Source organism: Calliphora vicina, chromosome 1 (genome assembly GCF_958450345.1).
Source record: "Calliphora vicina chromosome 1, idCalVici1.1, whole genome shotgun sequence".
NCBI lineage: Eukaryota > Metazoa > Arthropoda > Insecta > Diptera > Calliphoridae > Calliphora > Calliphora vicina.
This window is the reverse complement of record NC_088780.1, coordinates 162,763,508-162,784,091: the sequence shown is the minus strand read 5'-3', so window position 1 is coordinate 162,784,091 and position 20,584 is coordinate 162,763,508. Positions and strand designations below refer to the sequence as shown.

The 20,584-nt window shown below is 28.7% G+C and overlaps 2 protein-coding genes across 4 annotated transcripts in view; one reads left to right on the top strand and one right to left on the bottom strand.

Annotated features, from left to right (window-relative positions):
* Syn (synapsin) overlaps positions 1 to 20,584 on the bottom strand; it is a 54,337-nt gene that overhangs the window by 23,554 nt on the left and 10,199 nt on the right. The window lies entirely within an intron of this gene.
* On the top strand, positions 1,840 to 20,578 carry Timp (Tissue inhibitor of metalloproteases). Of its 3 annotated transcripts, none has more exons than XM_065516477.1 (5): positions 1,840 to 1,980; positions 16,704 to 16,855; positions 19,572 to 19,657; positions 19,807 to 20,025; positions 20,101 to 20,578. In XM_065516477.1, the coding sequence occupies exons 2-5, from the start codon at positions 16,723 to 16,725 to the stop codon at positions 20,293 to 20,295; spliced, it is 633 nt and encodes a 210-aa protein (XP_065372549.1). In that variant the 5' UTR covers positions 1,840 to 1,980; positions 16,704 to 16,722; the 3' UTR covers positions 20,296 to 20,578. The 3 variants fall into 3 exon arrangements, with proteins under 3 accessions (XP_065372549.1, XP_065372547.1, XP_065372548.1); XM_065516475.1 differs by lacking the exon at positions 1,840 to 1,980 and adding an exon at positions 2,134 to 2,297; XM_065516476.1 differs by lacking the exon at positions 1,840 to 1,980 and adding an exon at positions 16,413 to 16,507.

Genomic DNA, 20,584 nt, shown 5'->3' with positions numbered 1-20,584 from the left:
TTTTTTCCTAATTTTTTTTTTTTATTTTAAATTTTTTTTATTTAATTTTAATGAAAACAAAATTATGACAAAAAAATTTTTTTGGTGAAAAAAAATTCGGGTTAATAAATATTTTTCCCGATTTTGACCCATTGTAGGTCCAACCGGTTTTTTTCATTATACTATCTCAGCCATTTGTGGATTGATTTTGTCGACTTCAAATAGCAACCGAGCCGGAAATATTCCCGATATACATATTGATGTATGAATCATGTATGTAAGTTATTTGGGGGCTACGGAAATTTTTTTCATCATTTTATATTTTTGTTAAGTTTCATCAAAATCGGCCCAAAAATATATAACATTTCGCTATCTTTCCATGAGAAGTTCTAAATATTGAAAAATTTGACCTTTGACCTTCTCGTTTTAAGGGTTGGCGTTTTCAGATTTTAGTAAAACTTTCAGACTATATTTAAAATTCGGCACATTCGCCAAAATATGGCCAAAAAATTAGTTTTTCTCGAAAATCGCAAAATTTAAATCACAGGTACGGAAAAAGTGCTTTGGTGGAATGATGTTGTATGTTATATAGCTTTACTTCAATCTCCAGTACATAGTTATATAGGACTTGGAATCGTTAATTAATTCTTGAAGATATAAAATCCTCTGCTCTCCTACATTTGAAGGATTTACGGTTGGTATATTCATCTTTGACTTCACAATATTTTTGATTTTGGACCAAATTATTTCAATGGTAAAAGTGTTGCTGGAGAGTTGTCGAAAATTTCACATAAACGATTGTGGCAAGGGGCATTGTCACATACCAAAACGAGTTCAGATAACTGATTACCCACCTCTTGCTATCAACACTTTTGACCCATTCGTTATATTTTGACCCATTTGAATAATACCTGCGGTACCAATGCATAATAATTTATATAATATTTCTCAATTTTATTTAGAATTTTCCCAATTTCATTTGGAATTTTCTCAATTTCAATTGGAATTTTTCCAAATTCATTTGTAATTTTCTAAATTTCAATTTGAATTTCTCAATTTCATTTGGAATTTTCTCAATTTAAAACTGAATATCTGAATTTCATTTGGAATTTTCTCAATTTCAAATGGAAATTCTCAATTTAAATCTGAATATCTCAATTTCATTTGGAATTTTCTCAATTTCAAATGGAAATTCTCAATTTCATTTGGAATTTTCTCAATCTGAAATGGAAATTCTCAATTTCATTTGGAATTTTCTCAATTTAAAATGGAAATTCTCAATTTCATTTGGAATTTTCTCAATTTCAATTTGAAATTCTCAATTTCATTTTTAATTTTCTCAATTTCAATGAAAAATGGTGTAGTTGCCTGCGACACACGAGATATAAGAAAAAAACGACTACCTTGATTTTTTCACATTTTCACCGAAAGTTTTTTCTCATCGAAATTTTTTACTCATGCCCATTTTTATCTTTGCATAATTTCTATGCCTTAAACTTATTAATTCACTATTGTAAATTTATATTTCTGGTATTGTGGCAGTATTGTGATGATTACTTGGTTTTCCCATTTAAATATTGTGACTACTTCTAATTTTTGGAAAATATGTAGTAGTATGGTGGTATAATAGTGTTGACGTTCTGCTTTATTTGTTTTAGAAAAACTTTTCAGTTCGCCGTCATATATCTGAGTAAATATAAAATTGTCTTTGAATTGTATTTGTAGTTGCTGTTTATTGGTTTGGTGGCTTGTAAGAATTTTCGTATTTCAATTTGTTCATTATTTATTTTTATTTTACACTACCACTTTGAGTATAAACAATGAAACAGTTCATAATTTCATTCAGTCGTGAATTTCTTATAAAACGGTCAAGTCTTCGCGAACACAACAACATTCGACGTTGTCGCCGCCGCATACGGTTTTCTTAAAATATTTCGCTTTTATTTTGTATTTTTTGACACACAGTTTTCCTTTGCAGTGCTGCTGCTTGCTGTGTTGCGTGTGAGTGTATTTTGAAAATCTAGAAAATTTATTAGATTTTCTTCTAAATATTGAAATTGTCTATAGATTGCTCATAGAATCGTGTATATTTCTATAAATGTGCAGTGTCTTGTGTGTCTTGTCATTTTAGTGTTTTTTTTTTTTAGGGGGAGAGATTGTCTGCCAATAAATAAATAAATGAATTTTGTTGTATGGATTTAAATTGAATTAAGAGTGATTTAAAAATAAACTAAAGAACAAAAAAAATTAAAAAATAAAAAAAGAGAATATCAATATTTAAAACAACAATCGAAAACTATTAATTTTGTTTGATTGGGGTAAGTTTAAGTTGTTGCACAGAAAAGCACCATACGTTTTGCGTGTAGTGCGTGCGTATGTTTTATTATTATCGTTTTTGGTATGAAGTTGAAACTGAAAGTGTTATTTGTTGTTCTGTCGAGTGTTTGTTAAGATGATTTAAAAGAATGTTTTCATAATAAAAATTAAAAATGTGAGGAGTTTTTAATTTAAAATTTTCTTACTGTACTAAGTATTAAGAACTTGTTCTAAAATACTCGTATCTAGTTATGTAACAATTATAATTAAAACCACTTCCGATTGTTTAATGAAAACTTTGGAACTAGTGATATCTCAACCACATCTATAAACTGTTCTATGTGATAATATTGTGATTCTAAAGTATTTCTTAAGATTATTCTAGACTAGAACCAAGAAAAGTGTATCTGCTACTTAATGCTTCCCTTTCGACCAAAAATCATTGGTCTCAAAGTTAAACTGGAATGAGTACGGGTTAATATGAAGGTTTTCTAGAACTAGTTTTTCTTGGGATGTTTTTGGAAATAATTATTTTTATTTTTCTGAAATTATTTCATTCCCAAATTGTTTGTATGTAGTAGAAAAATGTTGAATGTCTTAGTCTATATAGAATTATTTTTTTAAAATAATATAAAAGTCAAAAATCGGTTGGAGTTATTGAAAATTCTTCCGATTTGTAAGAAACAAGTTTTAATCTTTTTTGGAATTTTTTAATATAATCACCTATCTAATACTCATGAATTCTGTAATATGAATTTTTGTCTAATTAGGATAACAGCCATCAATTTTTTAAAGCATTTTCAAAAATTCCAATTTAATATTTTTTTTTTTAATTTTGTTACAAATTCTTTGAATTTTTCTTTTCGATTTCATTGAAAATATATAAGAGAATATAAGCCAAACATAATTATATACCTTTCATTATTTTTCCATACTTGGGATTGTATACTATTCGAATAATGTAATAAAATATATTTAAAATCAGAAAATTTTTAATAATTAGTTTGTTGAATGAAAACTATTCGAAAGAATTTTAAAAACTAACACCCATATGCATAAACAGTTTATAATTTTATCAAAAGTTTATAAAACAAAATTTCCATACAAAATCTGTTTCATAAACCTTTGATAAATTTATAAAATGTTTATGCATATGGGGGTATGTGTTTTTCATACAAATTTGTTCGACTCATTTTTCTTTCGACATCGTCGCAATGAATAAAAAATGCGAGATTTTTTAAAATTTTTAGCTTTTATTTTGAAACATTTGTATAATATAAATTTATTCAAACTACCCCGGTGTGCGTCGCTTCGTTCTGAGTCGGTTTCGAAGTTGCGTCTTTATAAAATTTCTGTGATTTCGAAGTTGCGTTGATTTTATTCTAGTTTGCGTTGCACAGTGTGGTAGATCGCAAATCTAACTGGACAAAATTAATAAATCACGTTGGGTTCACTTCTCACTTATGAATCATATAAAAAATGAGTTCAAATATATAAACGATTATAAAAAACCAACTTTTTTTTCGCAATGTATTTTGGGAGTTTTTACCCATTCTTCAAAAATTTTCTTTCGTGAAAAAGTAGAAGTCTACTGGAAAAGTGAAAAAATTTATGGCGGTCGCAAGAATGCGCAAGATGTTTTTGATTTACCTTGAAGTGAACATTTGAAAGATTAACTCAAATATAGTTTTACACCGGAACTATCCGGAATAAACAGCTTTAACTCTACTTGAAAAAAGGAACTATTTTATTTTTTCTTTGTGTAGGTCATACTGGAAAAGTGAAAAAAATGTATAGTGGTCGCAAAAATGCGCAAGATGTTTTTGATTTACCTTAAAGTGAACACTTGACAGATTAACCCAAATATAGTTCTACAGCGGAACTATGCGGAATAAACAGCTTTAATTCTACTTGAAAAAAGGAAATATTTTATTTTTTCCAATTTCTGATCTTCTCACAAAAAATAGTTTTTTTTAATAGTTACAATGGAAATAATTAAATGAAAATTGTTGCATATTTCCTTGAAATAGAGCTTAATAATAATATAAAAAAATTATGACAATAAAATCACCATAGCCTTTTTAATCATAAACCAAAGTCACACAAAAAATACACTTCTCTATGAAATCTTAATGTACCTGTTGACAACAACTGACTTTAAAGCTTAGTTTTTCCTAATCGGAGCTAAAAACCAAAAAACAAAACATGAATTACAGTTCCCTATTGTATTGAGAAGCTCATTAAATGATCAGATGGAATGTTGCCAGACATTTATTTTTTAATTTTGTCCAGCTAGATTTGTGATTTACCACAGTGTGCGTTGTATGGCTTCGAAGTTGAATTGTTAGTGCTTCGATTTGCATCGTTTTTGTTCCAGTTTGCGTCGCATGTCTTCGATGTTGCATCGTTAATATGTCAATATTTGTATTGCAAAATCTATTTTTTTAGCAAAAATTATGAATCTAAGAACCAATTAAATGAAAATCAATACAAATGTCTGGAAAATCGTTCTTCGTTTTGCGTTGCTTTTCTCCAGGCCCAATTAGCGACGCAAACCGGGGTATTAGTGTATTGGCCATTATTAGCTATGACATTTTCCTATTATTCTGGCAACATATGGATTCCGTGCCAAAAGAACTGCACTATAAGGCGGGTGAGGCAAATCTTCCCAACCCCTTCATTCTAAATAGTCTCTAACAGGTATTGCAATATGTATTCTGGGCGTATTTCGGCCAATTCTCGCTTTAAACGAATTAGTTGCCTTCGGTACAGGTTCCCTGTTATTGTATGGCAGATAGCTCCCTTTTGGTCCTACTCAGCATTCAGCGTCGATTCGGCTTGTTGACCGATCTTCACTTACGATCTCTTATACTTCGGGTTATCGTAATGTATTTATTTTCATCGCAAGTAATGATTCGGTGCAAAAATGATTTCAGACATATAAAATCAATTCAATTCATATGGTACCCAATTTCCCTGCTTTTGGATGAATCCTGTTGCTCTTGATGATTTTGCAAGCTTTTGCTGAGTTTGACAACAATCTTTATGGAGTAGTGTTTATAATCCGGTTAACCGAAAAACCGGTTTTTGTTCAAAATATCGATTTTTTGCGAACCGGTTAGTTTGAAATGTTGATTTTCGGTTAACCGGATTATCCGGTTTGTATTACTCGGTTAACCGGTTTCTCCTAAGTGAAAACGTTATGTGCTTGCTTTTGAATTCATTTACTTGTATTCTCCAATTGTTTAACCACGTCTCCACACAGAGAAAACAGATTCGTGATAGCAACCGAATTTGTTGCCAATCGAATGATTCTGTCTTAGTGACCGAATTTTACAGTTGTGGCTACAATATTTTGGAAAAGGCAACTAAAGTTTGGTTGCCTCAACTGAAATTCTTCTTTATCAAGTGACTTTCTGTTGTTAGAACTGAAAAATTCTATGTGTGCAACCGAACCATTCGATTGGCAACAAATTCGGTTGCTATCACGAATCTGTTTTCTCTGTGCACGTGTCTGAGATGATTATCAATGTTTCTAGATGCTACATTTAAGTCCACATTAGAACTAAGAATTGCAGTGTCATCTGCAAAGATGGAAATGGTTAATTCTTCGGACTCGGGCAAATCAGAGGTGTATAATAAGTACAGGGATGGTCCTGCATTGATAGTCGCTTGTCACATAATCGTATTTATTCTAATTTTATCCTAAACAAGCGATCCGATAGATAAGACTCTAGTACTTTGTGTGTAATAGAAAGCAGTAGGCATTTAATCTTGTGTATTATACCTTTATGCCAAACCTTGTCAAAAGCCTAGAAATATTGCCGAACAGTACCTTTTTAGTTCGAAAGATTTTCGTATCTCTCCAGTTAGGCGGTTAACTTGCTCAATTGTTCCGTGTTTCTTACGGAATTTAGACATACAAGTCAATAAGCTAATAGGTCTGTAGGATGATGTCAATATCAAATCCTTTCCTGGCTTGGGTAACATTATAATTTGGGAGATTTTCCAAGACAATATCGCATTGAATAATACTGTGAGCACTATAATTGCCACATCTGGTAGGTTTCCAATGAAAATCTGACTTGAAAATCTTCGTTCCAATATTTTGCTCGAACTGTATGCTGCAATTCAAAAAACATCCAACCGTTTCCAATGCACTTGTTGCAATTCCATTAGAATCGATAGAATTCTATTAAACACTGTCTGTCTTGCTCTGTGTGTTATGAAATATGTATATGGGAGTGTGTTTGTCTAACGTACGTATGTGAGTAGTATTCCGAATACATATGTCAATGGTCACCGAATTTCTTGTTGCTGTTTGTTGTTACTCATCGTATGTATCTCTGTTCTTCTTCTTTTTGTACAGATTTTGAGTGATTAGTCGTCAAACTAAAATGTTCGCTCGGGCATACAAAGGGCGGTTGTTGACGTTGTGTTTGTTGTTGCTCCTCTGTGTTGTTTCTTGTTCATTTTTCTGTTTTACATCATGTGTCTGTCTAATAATTTTTGTATGTTTACTGTTGTTTTTGTTGTCCAAATTCAAAACAGAAGACAACCTCGAAATGGCTCATAAATTTGCCATTCAAACAAATGTGTTGGTTGTTTTGTTGCTGTGTATATGATTCTTAAAGTTTTTTTTTCATACTAATGTAATTTGTATACATGTTTCTTTTGGTTGTTTCTAATACATATGGGGCGAAAGGAAAAATATTTGGTATATCTCCAGAATTTCGAAATTTGCTTTAGTTTGTTTTTTATATAAGTTCAAAGTATTGACCATTGTTAGCCATGACCTTTTCCCAGCTTTCTGGCAACATATGGTTTCAGAGCCAAAGGAACTGTTTATCTTTTGAGGCCAATCAAACGAACGAATCAAGCCAATATCGGATATTCTGTTTCAAAGTGAAGCGTATCCCAAAGAGAGCGTTCTGCATCAGACGAAAGAAATTATATTCAAACGAGGCAAGGTTTGGACTATTAGGCGGGTGAAGAAAAACTTCCCAACCACTTCATTCTAAATAGTTTTTAACAGCTATTGTATATTTTGGCCGATTGTTGTATTGCTGAAATATTACGGTTTCATATCGTAGAAAAATATAAGAAAATATTTTCTTATATTTTGTATCGTTTTTCATTAGTTTTACAATAAAATCGTATCATAATTAAAGTTTACATCTTATGTGTATTATCTAGTGATTTGTAATTGTTATTTTAAATTTTTTTTTTAAAATTCTGGTTAAAATTTTTGTCCCATTTTGACCCATTGTAGGTCCAACTTACTATGGTTTTATATTCGTCGTTGCAAATGTCTTCGAAATATCTATCATTAGATATCCATATTGTCTATGTTAATATCTTAGTAATTCAGATATAGGTAAAAAATAGGTCAAAAAACGAGGTTGTCCTGGTTTTTTCCTCATATCTCAGCCATTTGTGGACCGATTATGCTGATTTTAAATATCAAACTTCTCGAAAGCATGTCTGACAGAATAAGATTTGGATCCCGAAGATATCTTGGGTCTTCAGAAAATTGATTTCAACAGATAGACGGACAGACGGACATGGCTTAATCGACTCCGCTATCTATAAGGATCCAGAATATATATACTTTATAGGGTCGGAAATGAAAAATGTACAAATTACAAACGGAATGACAAACTTATATATACCCTTCTCACGAAGGTGAAGGGTATAATTAAGGACAATTTCATTTTCAATATCCAGAACAGTTAAAAAGTTAAACTTTAAACTTGAACCTTGATAAAATACAAAACAAAGCGAATTTTAAGTATTTAAACAACTTCAAATTTTTTGTTTCCTCCCATATAAAAAACATACAGTGATTAACAATATAGGGGACACTTAATAAATAAGGAGCCGCAGAACAGAAGGTACTTTTTTGAAAATTTCAAAATTTTAAGAAATTGATTTTTTCTAGAAGATTTCAACCCAAATATTATAAAAATAGCAAAAAATCAATTTTTAAAAAAATTCGAAAAAGTACCTTTTGTTCTGCGGCTCCTCAAATGTGTGTTTTAAATTAAGTTAATATAAACTTTAAGATAAAATCTAAATAATTTAATTTATTTTATTTCTCTAGCCACTGTATCATAAAGCTACAAAATAAGCTGCCAATAATTAATTTTCTATTTTAAGTAAACATTTGTTGTTTGGTTTTGTTGTCTTTTTATAGGAGTGAAAAAAAATCCAATAAAAAAGCAACAAAAGCATGTGTGTCTGTCACTAGCTGTTGTTTATTATTTTGCAGTGACAATATTTCGGGTTTGTTTGTGTTTTTTTGACGTTTGTTTTCGGCATAAATAAAAGAAATAAATGAAAGCAACAAAAAGTAAATATTAAATATTATGGTTTAAATTAAACAAATTATAAAAGAAAATTATTATAGCGCAAATAAAAATAAATATTTAAACAAGAAATCCTCCAAAATAAACGACAAAAATTATTACATTGATGTTTTTTTTTTATATATTTTTTTTTTGGTTTCAAACATTTGCGTGTTACTCATACTCAATTGTATGGAGCTAGCGGAAATCATGGACCATTTATTTTAATTTGATGCATTAGTTTTTGATTTGTTATATTTTTACTTAAATATATTAATGAAATTAATTGTTTTTATTGTTGAATTTGATGTTTTTGACGTTTAAGTAAAATCCCGAAGTCCCGAAAAATCCCGAAATCCCGAAAAATCCCGGGATCCCGAAAAATCCCGGGGTCCCGAAAATAAACCGCCACCAAGGCGGCGGTTTATTTTGAAAATTAAACAAAATTAACCCTTAAAGTTGTGGAATAATTTTTTTTATGATAATTATGACCCAATAAACTCAGAACAGCCATCAGAAACTAATTTGCAAATTATGTTTAGGAACCAGCTGAAGAGTGCCAGTCAGTCAGGGCATTGTTGCCGGTTTAGGTGTAAAAACGATTTTACGATTTTATTGAAAAACTAATGAAAAAATATACAAAAAGTAAGAAAATATGTTTTACTTTCTACGAACATTTTTTGGCATTTGTGAAGCATAAATGAAGATCGCATTTTGAGCAAACACACTGTGTTTTCGACTTTTTGCATAATGTGCACCATCTTTTTTGCCTAAACAGATTGGAAAGTGGTCGACATTGTCATAACGGCCGTCATTAACTGAATATTTAGCTTTTTCGCCAACTTTTGAACTTCCTGGCTGTAGATAATCTTGTGGAGTACCAACTGATCATGAGTCAAGGCGGATAATTTCATCCGTCTGCGGTCTCTATCTGCCATTCCTATCATTTTAAAAAATAATACCCGCAACAGTGCCCTGAGGCACGCACCCCCTAGTTTTTGCGTTCTAAACACACTTTTTGTTAATTGTTTAACATTTAGAAATTCATAGGCTGAAAGAAGAATATCTTACCATTAAAAAAAAAATATCTCAAATAGATCGGGCGACTAAAAGTTATTAAAACTTTTATTTAAAAAAAATCACACAAAATTTCACATGCTAAAATTATGACAGCTGACAGAACAAAAACTAAAAGTCAGAATGCATTTCGAACTTCGAGGGAAATGTTAACAAATCTGTAACTAAAGTCACCGTTAAATTAAAAAAAAAACAAGTAAGAGAGCTATATTCGGCTGTGTCGAATCTTATATACCCTTCACCAAATTATACTTTAAAATAAATTTTTTTAAATATTTAAATTTTAAATTTTTTTTAAAATTTTTTTTTTTTTGGAATAAAAATATATGACAAAAAAAATTTTTGATGAAAAAAAAATTCGGTTTAAAAAATATTTTTCGCGATTTTGACCCATTGAAGATCCAACTTACTATAGCCTTATCTACATCGTTGCAATGGACTTTGAAATATCTATCATTAGATATCCATATTGTCTATATTAATGACTTAGTAATCCAGATATAGATCAAAAATAGGTCAAAAATCGAGGTTGTCCCGGTTTTTTGCTCATATCTCCGTTATTTATGGACCGATTTTGCTGATTTTAAATAGCAAACTTCTCGAAAGCATGTCTGACAGAATTATTGAAGATTTGGATCCTGAAGATATCTGGGGTCTTCAGAAAATTGATTTCAATAGACAGACGGACATAGCTTAATCGACTCCGCTATCTATAAGCATCCAGAATATATATACTTTATAGGGTCGGAAATGAAAAATGTACAAATTACAAACGGAATGACAAAATTATATACAGTGGTGGCCAGGAATTTAAGACAAAAATTGTTTGCCAAATTCCATGTAATTGTCAATTATTTTTTCAAATATTTCCACAAATATGTATGCATGAGGACTGTTTTAACATACAAGTGTGTTTTATTCGACTGTATCAATTCATACATATTAACCACGAACTCATAAGATTTATCTACAACTTGACCAAAAAAATTTTTTTTTAAATAAACATATTTTCTAACATTTATATCATTATAATTTTATTATTATAAAATATTCGGACCAAATTTCGTATTATTAGTTCCATTAGTTTCGGTCATATCATGTTATTAACAGCGGATGTTCGCTGAGGTGGGTCAACGTTAGGGATGCCAAACGGGACTGGGTTTTACAAATCCCGGGATTCGGGATTTTAGAAATGTAAATCCCGGGATCCCGGGATTTTTCGGGACCCCGGGATTTTTCGGGACCCCGGGATTTTTCGGGATCCCGGGATTTTTCGGGATTTCGGGATTTTTCGGGACTTCGGGATTTTACTTAAACGTCAAAAACATCAAATTCAACAATAAAAACAATTAATTTCATTAATATATTTAAGTAAAAATATAACAAATCAAAAACTAATGCATCAAATTAAAATAAATGGTCCATGATTTCCGCTAGCTCCATACAATTGTCCCCCGGAGTACTGTTTGAGCAGTCATAAATATCTTGATTATGCGGCAATCCTTATAAAATTTTGCACAAAATAAGTTGTAAGTACTCTGGAATTATACTGTAGAATACTGCGGTAATCGGGCTGCATTTGCCCCTAGTCCCCTTCAGAAAATAACTTGAACATAAATTTCGTAAAAGTGTAAATTGTGTAAAAGCCTGTCAATGCAAGGGAGACGTGCTGCTCCCTGATTCAAATGAAAAAATCTGGCTGCGTTTGGATTTGAAGAGAGATTAGTATTATAAATATGCTGAAATTTTGCTTTTTAAGTATTTTGGGAGCTTCAAAAATCTTCCTAAAATATCAAAAATCTCATAATATTTCGGGATTTGTTAATCCCGAAAAATCCCGGGATTCTTTTTCACAAATCCCGGGATTCGGGAAATCCCGATCCCGAAAAATCCCGGGATTTTCGGGATCGGGATTTCGGGATTGGCATCCCTAGTCAACGTATTTCCACATATCTTTGTCCATATATGTTTTACCGATTTTTCCAAACATTTTTCAGAAACTAGAAACATTAATAATAAATTTCATACCCTTAGAGGTCCTTTTATTTTGGCTCTATCGCACTTAAAATTCAGTTGATGAAAAAAATTCAAGTATTTGTCTTAAATTGGTGGCCACCACTGTATATCCTTCTCACGAAGGTGAAGGGTATAAAAATTAATAACTTTTTGAGATAATTGGTGTTTTGTAATGCATGCCTTGAGGCACTCTTTGGTTAGAGGGTTAAGCAAATTTGTGTGTTGACTCAATTTTTGTTGCCAATTTTAATAAGTATTTTATAGAGCTTTTTGCGTGCTTTTTGGTTAATATGAAACGATTTGTAATGTTTATTTGTTTTATTTGTCTAAATTTTATTTATTCATTTATTTATTCAAGTGTTTTCTCATTGCCAGCCAGTAGCCAGTCATTATATTTGCAAGTATTTTTAGTTATTGGATTTTTTATTTATATGCAATTTTCCTTTTTTGATTCAGTTTGTATCATAAATCATTTTCATAAATATTAAACATTTATTTGCTGTGTGCTTACGCTTCAATTTATGGCGTAGAAACATTATTTGAAATTTTAAATGTGTAGAAGAAGGTATTAATTATATTTTATATAAAGCATATGTGCTTCAAATGTCTGGATCAATATTTATTTTTTTTGGTTTAAATTGTTGCAAATTATGGTATGAATCATACAAATTTCCTTTGAATATTTAAAGTGAATACAAATTACATGAGTTCTTTTATAATAATAGGCGATTATTCCTATAGTGTTTTATAAAGATGAATTTTAGAATTTTTACTGTAACTCTCTATGGAATTGCCAACCAAACATAAATCTGTTAAATAGTTTTATCTTTGGTTGGCAATACTTTACTGCACAAAGGGGGGGTTAATTCAACTATGGTTGTTAATTATAAATCACGTTTAAGTACAAAGAACAATGCCCTAAAGCTTGACAATTTAAAAAATGTATAAATCTGTTTAACCACCCACCATAAAAAAGTTTGCTGTTTTTTTTTTCGCTGAATACAGAGTTGTAAGACAAACCCAACAAAGATCATAAAATTTAATTTAAATTATGACACTGACATGTAAACAAGTTGTAAGATTTTCTTTTAAACATGTAATTTGTATGATTAATACGGTAAATAAATAATAATAATAATTATCTTCTGCAATATTTCCACACGAAAAAAAAATATGTTACTAATAAATTAAACTAAATTGCAATCAAATAAACTTTAGCATTTAAATATTTAGTACATGATGTCATATTATTTGCAATTATATTTTTTAAGAATTTGAAATGTGCAATGTCAGCCAGTCAGTTAAACTAACAAGAAACTAGATTAGTTTTTTTTCCAAATGATAAGACAGCCAAACTATTTACATGATTTAAACAATTTAAATAATTTCGTTTTATATTAAACAAACACAAACTTAATCATGCTTATGAATGAAATCATTTTCAATGTAAATTCCTTTAAAAATAAGAAACTGTGAAAAAATATAAAATAATAAAAGTTTAAACAGAATTTTTGTTTAAATGGCCAAATTTTATAAGTTTTATGACAATCTTTACGATTAAACGTGTTGTATGCTGTTTTTTGGCAGTTGGTTTTTTTTTAATAGCGAAACCCATAAAAAAGGCTACAATTCCCTACAATATGGATAAACAAACAAAAGAAATATAAAAATTCAAAATTATGTGAAATTGGCAAAAATTTTATATTTAAATAAACAAAATGTCTGCCTGAGTTTTTGTTTAAATATTGAATGCAGCATAAACAAAATCGTCAATTAACAGCGGGATATTTAACCACACAAATGAGCACATTAAAACGCCATACGATACTTTTATGTTTAATGCTGTTCTGTTGCTCCTCAGCTTCTGTTCCAGTATTTAAAGGGCCAGTCACAGTGTTGTGTTGGTTTAATTTTGGCAATCAATAATCAACAATCAATGGCTGATAACACTAGATTACAAACAAAAATATATTTTTTTTGTTCATTGAATAAAACATATCTGTGGACTTTGAACAAAACAACTTAAGTGGAATTTAAAAATTTTTCAGGAGATCGCAAAACTTGTATATTCGAATTCTAGAGTTTTCGATGTTAATGTAAGCACCATAGAGAATTATACATAGAGACGAGACACTAGGATTTGTCAAACAAAAAATATGTTTGATACAACAACAAAATACATTGACTAGCATGTATTTTGTTGTTGCGAGAGGCAGGTTTTTGACAACAGACTTAGGTTTTTGACAATTACGTCTCGTCTCTATGTTACCCTATGGTAAGCAACTTAAACATTTAGTGTTGCCATATTTAGAAACAATGCTAACAATCGCATGCTATCAACATTGTTGATAAGTAGAAACTTCTACCAACGTTTAGGATTTTCAACATTTTCCTGAAGTTGCATTTTACGGAAAAAAAGCTTGTAAACTAGTGTAATTATTGGGTATTTTTTCACAAAATTTCTGTAAAAAAAACTTTTATGTATTATTTGTTGTTTATTTTAATTACTTTATGAGCTCTAATTGCTGTAATTTGATCTATGAATGGCCTAAGTGCTGTAGGAAATTATAAATAATGTCTCGCATTATTTTCATATTAAATAATTAAGCAAAAGACATAATTGCTGCCTAATTTTGGAACATAATGTAGGGTTTTAGGTGAGTAGAGTGAGTAGAGAGAGGGTGAAAGGTGGGTGAGATTGGTAAAGATTTGAAAGCAGTTTTAAACAAAGTTAATTGTTTTAATTTAATTTTTAAGGAGGAACTAATGTACACCTAATGTGTCGCCTGAGAATTAAGTAATAAACATGTAAACATTTTACAAAAGACTGGATTTGATTAAAATAAATTAAAATGTTACCAGCAAGAGGAGAGTGTCCCAGCAAAAAAATGTATATTCTTTGTGATTGCTTTCACATTTAAGAGTGTACTTAAAATAAAGAAAGATTTGAATTTGAAACCATTTGTGCTGTAAAGTGTTGAAAACAGTTTGACTGCTAACATTTTCGTTAGAGAACATCACGTTTTCGTTATTGAATTATATTTCAAAAAAAGTGAACATTTTGTTTAAATAGTTCGATTCAAATCAGTCTAAGTGATGAAGCACATTTAAACCTTAATCGTCCAAATGACGTAATTTGGGATTCAGAAAACCGAAGGGTTACATACATTTTTGTACCGGAACGTTACTCCAATTCTGTTTTGTTATTTCATTCTTACTATGATCTATTAGGTTTTGACGGGCAATTTTAAAAGAGAATTGAAGAGACTTGCTTGTTTTATTCTTTTTAGAGCACCTAGAATATTTCGAATTTAAATAAAAATTTTGGAACTTATGTATCTTAAAATGTATATATGTATATTCTGAAACTACATTGCAAATATTTTAAAATTCATGAACTTTTTAATTTTATTTTCAAAACTTTTAAGTAAGGAAAATTTAAGAAAATGGCCTCTAATAAAGCTAAAATATTTTTTTTAAGAATACCAATGATTTAGATATTATTTTAACAGCTTTTAAAAATATTCGAACACAAGTTCGAATTTTCGTACATAATATTGAATTTTTATCTGATTTATGTAGATTAATTTAAGAGCTTTAAAATATGTTCGAACTTAAGTTCGAATTTGATTTCGAACATAATATCGTATTATCATCCGCTATACGCGGAATTTAGCAAATTTCGGCTAAATTCAATTACATTAGACTAAACAAACCTACAAACAAACACTGCAAGTAAAATAAAAGCATAATTATTCAAATCTTTTGTACATTTTGGGACACACTTATACCTATTTATTGATACATTCCATTCAAAGAATCAATATAATCATCCTCTACTTCGCTTTAGCCTTTCCATATCGCACCAAAGTAAATCAAAGTGAAGTACAGACAATCACTTACATCTAACTAGTTGTTTAGTTGTATCAAGGTATTTTGTTGTTTGTTTCAAACATCGAAGCCTTTTTTGGCTTGATTGCAGAAAAACCGAGTGTTTGGAGGGATCGAACCCGCTACCCTCAGAGTGATAGTCAAACACACAATAATTTAGTCTGTTTACCAATTTATGGTGAGTAGAGTCGAATACCATCTAAGGCGGATCCAAGAGAGGGGAAATTTCCTTCCCCAAAACCGAAAAGTTTTAATATAAAACAGAAAAATGTTTGACTTGGATACGTGTCTAATCTAAGGGCAAGAAAGGCTAAAAATCTTAAACTATTATTCACAAACTTATACCTTTCACCGACGCTCATCTTTCAATTCGTGCTACAAAATCGAATTGTTCTAGTTTTCTTTCAAAAACAAGCAGCATTTTATTGACTACAATTAAAGCGTAACACTACACTGTAACTCAAAATATTAAACACACACGTGAATTTCTCAAATATATACAATATTTTAAATATTTTCCGTCATTTGGTTTTTCTCATTTAAAAAAGTGTCACAATTTTTATAGCTATACATATGTACATTTTTTATTATTTGCATTTTTACAGTTTTTCGTTAAGTGGCGAGAAGATGATTTAGAAACTACAAATAAATGAACTGTAACAAAAATGTTTGTTTTTTTTTTATAGTAATTTAGTGCAAAATACGTTTATAATCTTATCAAGGTTATTAAATGTGGTTTTTGTTTTTAAACAAATAGCTTACATACAAAAAAAAAAAAAAACAAACTACGAGATACTTGAATTGTTTTAATCAGTTTAATTAACAAACAGATTTTTCTTGTAACGAGTTGTAGTTGGGTTTAAATTTCATGATATTTTCCTGTATGTATTAAATTTCTTTAAAATAAGTTGGAATTCTTAAATATTATGGAATTTTTTAGTATTTTATAAATATTTAAATTTTTTTTGAGTTACAAGGCAAATTATAGTATTTTTTATTGAAAACTCCCTAATGTGTTGAATAAATATTTATCGACAACATTGCTTTAATTTTTTTATCTCTTTTCTTTCTTTTCAGTTTCCGACATTTTTCCATTATGCATGCCACAAAATATTTAAGCTTTTTAACACTGGCCTGTCTGGCCGTGTTGGCATTTTATTCTACACCAACAATGGCATGCTCCTGCATGCAAAGTCATCCACAGACCAGCTATTGTAGGGCAGATTATGGTGAGTAACAATTGAAATCTGTTTTATTTTATTCATATGGAGATTAAGAATATTAAATATTTATTGAAATACAATATTGAAGAGTAATTTTACAATATTTGTTAAATAACTGGGCATACTAACATATTTTAAGTCTTCAGATAAAAATAATCGTATTCAAATTGAAACAATGTTATTTTCTTTGAAAAAAATTATAATTTCTTCAATACTTATTTCTGATTAATTTCCATGGCCCTAAATAACAATGTTTGTAATTATTTGAGTCATGGAAATATAACCATATACGGACACCACTACGTGATAAAAGACCAAAAAAAAAAAGACCAGTGTCTCCCAGTTTTGTCATGCATTTTTTTATGGGCCCCAAAGATTTGGGACCTAAGTGTCATTTTTGGAAAAAAGTGATAATTTTCTCAGGCTCATATCTTGCAAAAAGTTCGGAATTTTGATTTACTCTCTGAGGCAAAGTTGTAGCCCTTGTCGTAAAGAACAAAAATTGTGAACATATAAAATCAAAAAAACTTCATCTTCAAGATCTAAATCGCAAAAAACTTTAAAAAAGTTATATTTAGAACTACATATTTTAAAAAATTATAATTTTAAGCAAATTTATTCGTTTTTTGATATAAATAAGTAAAAACAATTGATAAAATATCGTTTGGACCTTATCAAAAAAAGTAGTATTTTTAATACTATTTTTAAATTGTAAAATTTGAACTAAAAATAATATTTAATAATCTTTTTTGATTCAAATAAGAAAAATAAACTAACATTTTTAAACAATTTAAAAAAAGTAGTATTTTTAGTACTATTTTAAAAATCTATAATTTTAAGCAAAATATAACAATTATTCATTTTTTTTATATAAATAAGTAAAAACTAAATCACCTTTTCATAGTAGTATGTATTTTTAATACTATTTTTAAATTCTAAAATTTGAACTGAAATTAATCTTAACTAAACTTTTTTGATTCAGATGAGAAAAATAAACAGATATAGTAAAATTTTGAACCAATTTAAAAAGTAGTATTTTTAGTACTATTTTAAAAATCTATAATTTAAAACAAAACTGAATCATTATTCTTTTTCTTGATATAAATAAGAAAAAACAAGTGATTAAATATTGATACCACAAAAAAAGTAGTATTTTTAATACTATTTTTAAATTGTAAAATTTGAACTGAAAATAATATTTACTAAACATTTTTGATTCAAATGAAAAAAAGAAATTGATAAAAACAATTGATTAACTATCGTTTGGACCTTATCCAAAAAGTAGTATTTTTAATACTATTTTTAAATTGTATAATTTTAACTAAAAATAGTATTTACTAAACTTTTTGATTCAATTGAGAAAAAAAAAACTGATGTAGTAAAATTTTGAAACAATTTTAAAAAGTAGTATTTTTAGTACTAATTTAAAAATCTATAATTTCAAGCAAAATATAACGATTATAGTATTTTTATATAAATAAGTAAAATCAAGTGTTTATTTATCGTTTGGACCTTATCAAAAAAAGTAGTATTTTAATACTATTTTGAAATTGTAAAATTTTAACCAAAAAATAGTATTTACTAAACTTTTTGATTGAAATGAGAAAAAATACTGATGTAGTATAATTTTGAACCAATTTAAAAAAGTAGTATTTTTAGTACTATTTCAAAAATCTATAATTTAAAACAAAATTGAACCATTATTCTTTTTCTTGATATAAATAAGTAAAAACAAGTGATTAAATATTGATACTACAAAAAAGTAGTATTTTTAATACTATTTTTAAATTGTAAAATTTGAATTGAAAATAATATTTTCTAAACTTTTTTGATTCAATTGAGAAAAGTAAACTGATGTAGTAACATTTGAAACCAATTTAAAAGAAGTAGTATTTTTAGTACTATTTTAAAAATCTATAATTTCAAGCAAAATTTAATAATTATTGGTTTTTTTTTATATAAATAAGTAAAAATAAGTGATTAAATATCGTTTGGACTTTTTAAAAAAAAGTAGTATTTTTAATACTATTTTAAAATTTTAAAATTTGAACTGAAAATAATCTTTACTAAACTTTTTGATTCAAATGAGAAAAATAAACTGATATAGTAAAATTTTTAACCAAAAAAAGTAGTATTTTTAGTACTATTTCAAAAATCTATAATTTAAAACAAAATTGAACTATTATTCTTTTTCTTGAGATAAATAAGTAAAAACAAGTGATTAAATATCGATACTACAAAAAAGTAGTATTTTTAATACTAATTTTAGATTGTAAAATTTGAACTAAAAAACTAAAAAAATATTTGATTCAAATGAGTAAAAAAACTGATGTAGTAACATTTTAAACCAATTTAAAAAGTAGTATTTTTAGTACAATATTTAAAATCTATAATTTCAAGAAAAATTTAATAAATATTCGCTTTCTTTATATAAATAAGTTAAAACAATTGGTATTTTTTGTACTATTTTTAAAATGTAAAATTTGTCAAAGCACATTTTTGTATGCTATAAAGTAAGAATTGAACAATCTATTTCCCTACCACAAATCATTTGTATAGACCCTCGTATTAAAACTTTTCTTTCAATTAAACTAAAAAGCGAGAAAAACAAACGTCCAAACTTTCTTAACAACCCCTTATGAAAACCTGAATGAAACCTCTTGAAATATTAAAAACTAAAAGTTTAAGTTTTTTATCTCTTCTTTTTTATGTTTGTTTTCAGTTGTCGTTGTACGTGTCCTGCGCAAATCTACACGTTTGGTTAAAAATCTAGCCGCCTATAAAGTGGAAATAAAAAAATCCTACAAGGTAAACTCAAAGTGTAATACGAAAACAAGACACTCAAATCATATAAATACTCAGTTATAGTATAAATACTTGCTTTATGTGTACATTTGTAATCCCCGTATAAAACGATAATCTCTTTATCTTTATCATATTTAATGTCACCTGAGAAGATGACACCCGAAGGTCATAAAACATTGAGACATGGTCGTCTGCTTACACCGCTCGAGGACAGCATGTGTGGTGTCAATTTGCAATTGGGTAAATTGTATGTGATTGCCGGTCAGGGAGCCCAATTGAATTTGTGCAATTATGTCAAAGAGTATCAGAAGATGAGCATTATAGAGAGGAAAGGTTTCTCGGGAGTCTATCGCAAGGCATGTGGTTGTGAGGTAAGTAAAAATATATAGAAAAAAGAAAATATTGAGTTCCAATTTTATAATTTTGCTTATATTTTTGTTGAACAGGTTAGAACTTGTTTTGGCAATAGCTGCTTGGTTCATACCGAAACTGCCACCGGTTGCAAATGGTCACCGTTTGCCAAGTGTGAAACTGAATTCAGTGCTTGTATGCCCTCAACATATCAAACACCCGAAGGACCCATCCGACAGTGCCGTTGGAGAAGAACGCCTCTGTATGAGGAGTGCATGTCAAATCCATGAACATGCTGAGTAAAAATGTATCTGTCATATTCAAATACTATTTTTTTGTGTAAATTTGCTCGGTTTTCTTTTTTAATTTGTATTTAATTTATGTTTATTGTAAGTTAAGTTATATGTATGTACTGTTAATGTAGTTTTTAAGTTAAATATTTTTTTTTATTATTATTTTTTTTGTTTTCAATTACATTTTTAAATATTATACGATTTAACCCCATTGGGGCTATTTATTATTCAAAGAAGCATCATTTGAAATTTAAATAAAGATATGAATAAAAATTTAAAATCTTTA

What these genes read in the sequence shown, in the direction of transcription:
- Timp (XM_065516477.1), top strand. Translation starts at nt 16,723, where the DNA reads ATGCATGCCACAAAATATTTAAGCTTTTTAACACTGGCCTGTCTGGCC. An exon ending in CTATTGTAGGGCAGATTATG is followed by an intron (nt 16,856 to 19,571) that starts GTGAGTAACAAT and finishes GTTTGTTTTCAG; the next exon opens with TTGTCGTTGTACGTGTCCTG. An exon ending in AAATAAAAAAATCCTACAAG is followed by an intron (nt 19,658 to 19,806) that starts GTAAACTCAAAG and finishes TCACCTGAGAAG; the next exon opens with ATGACACCCGAAGGTCATAA.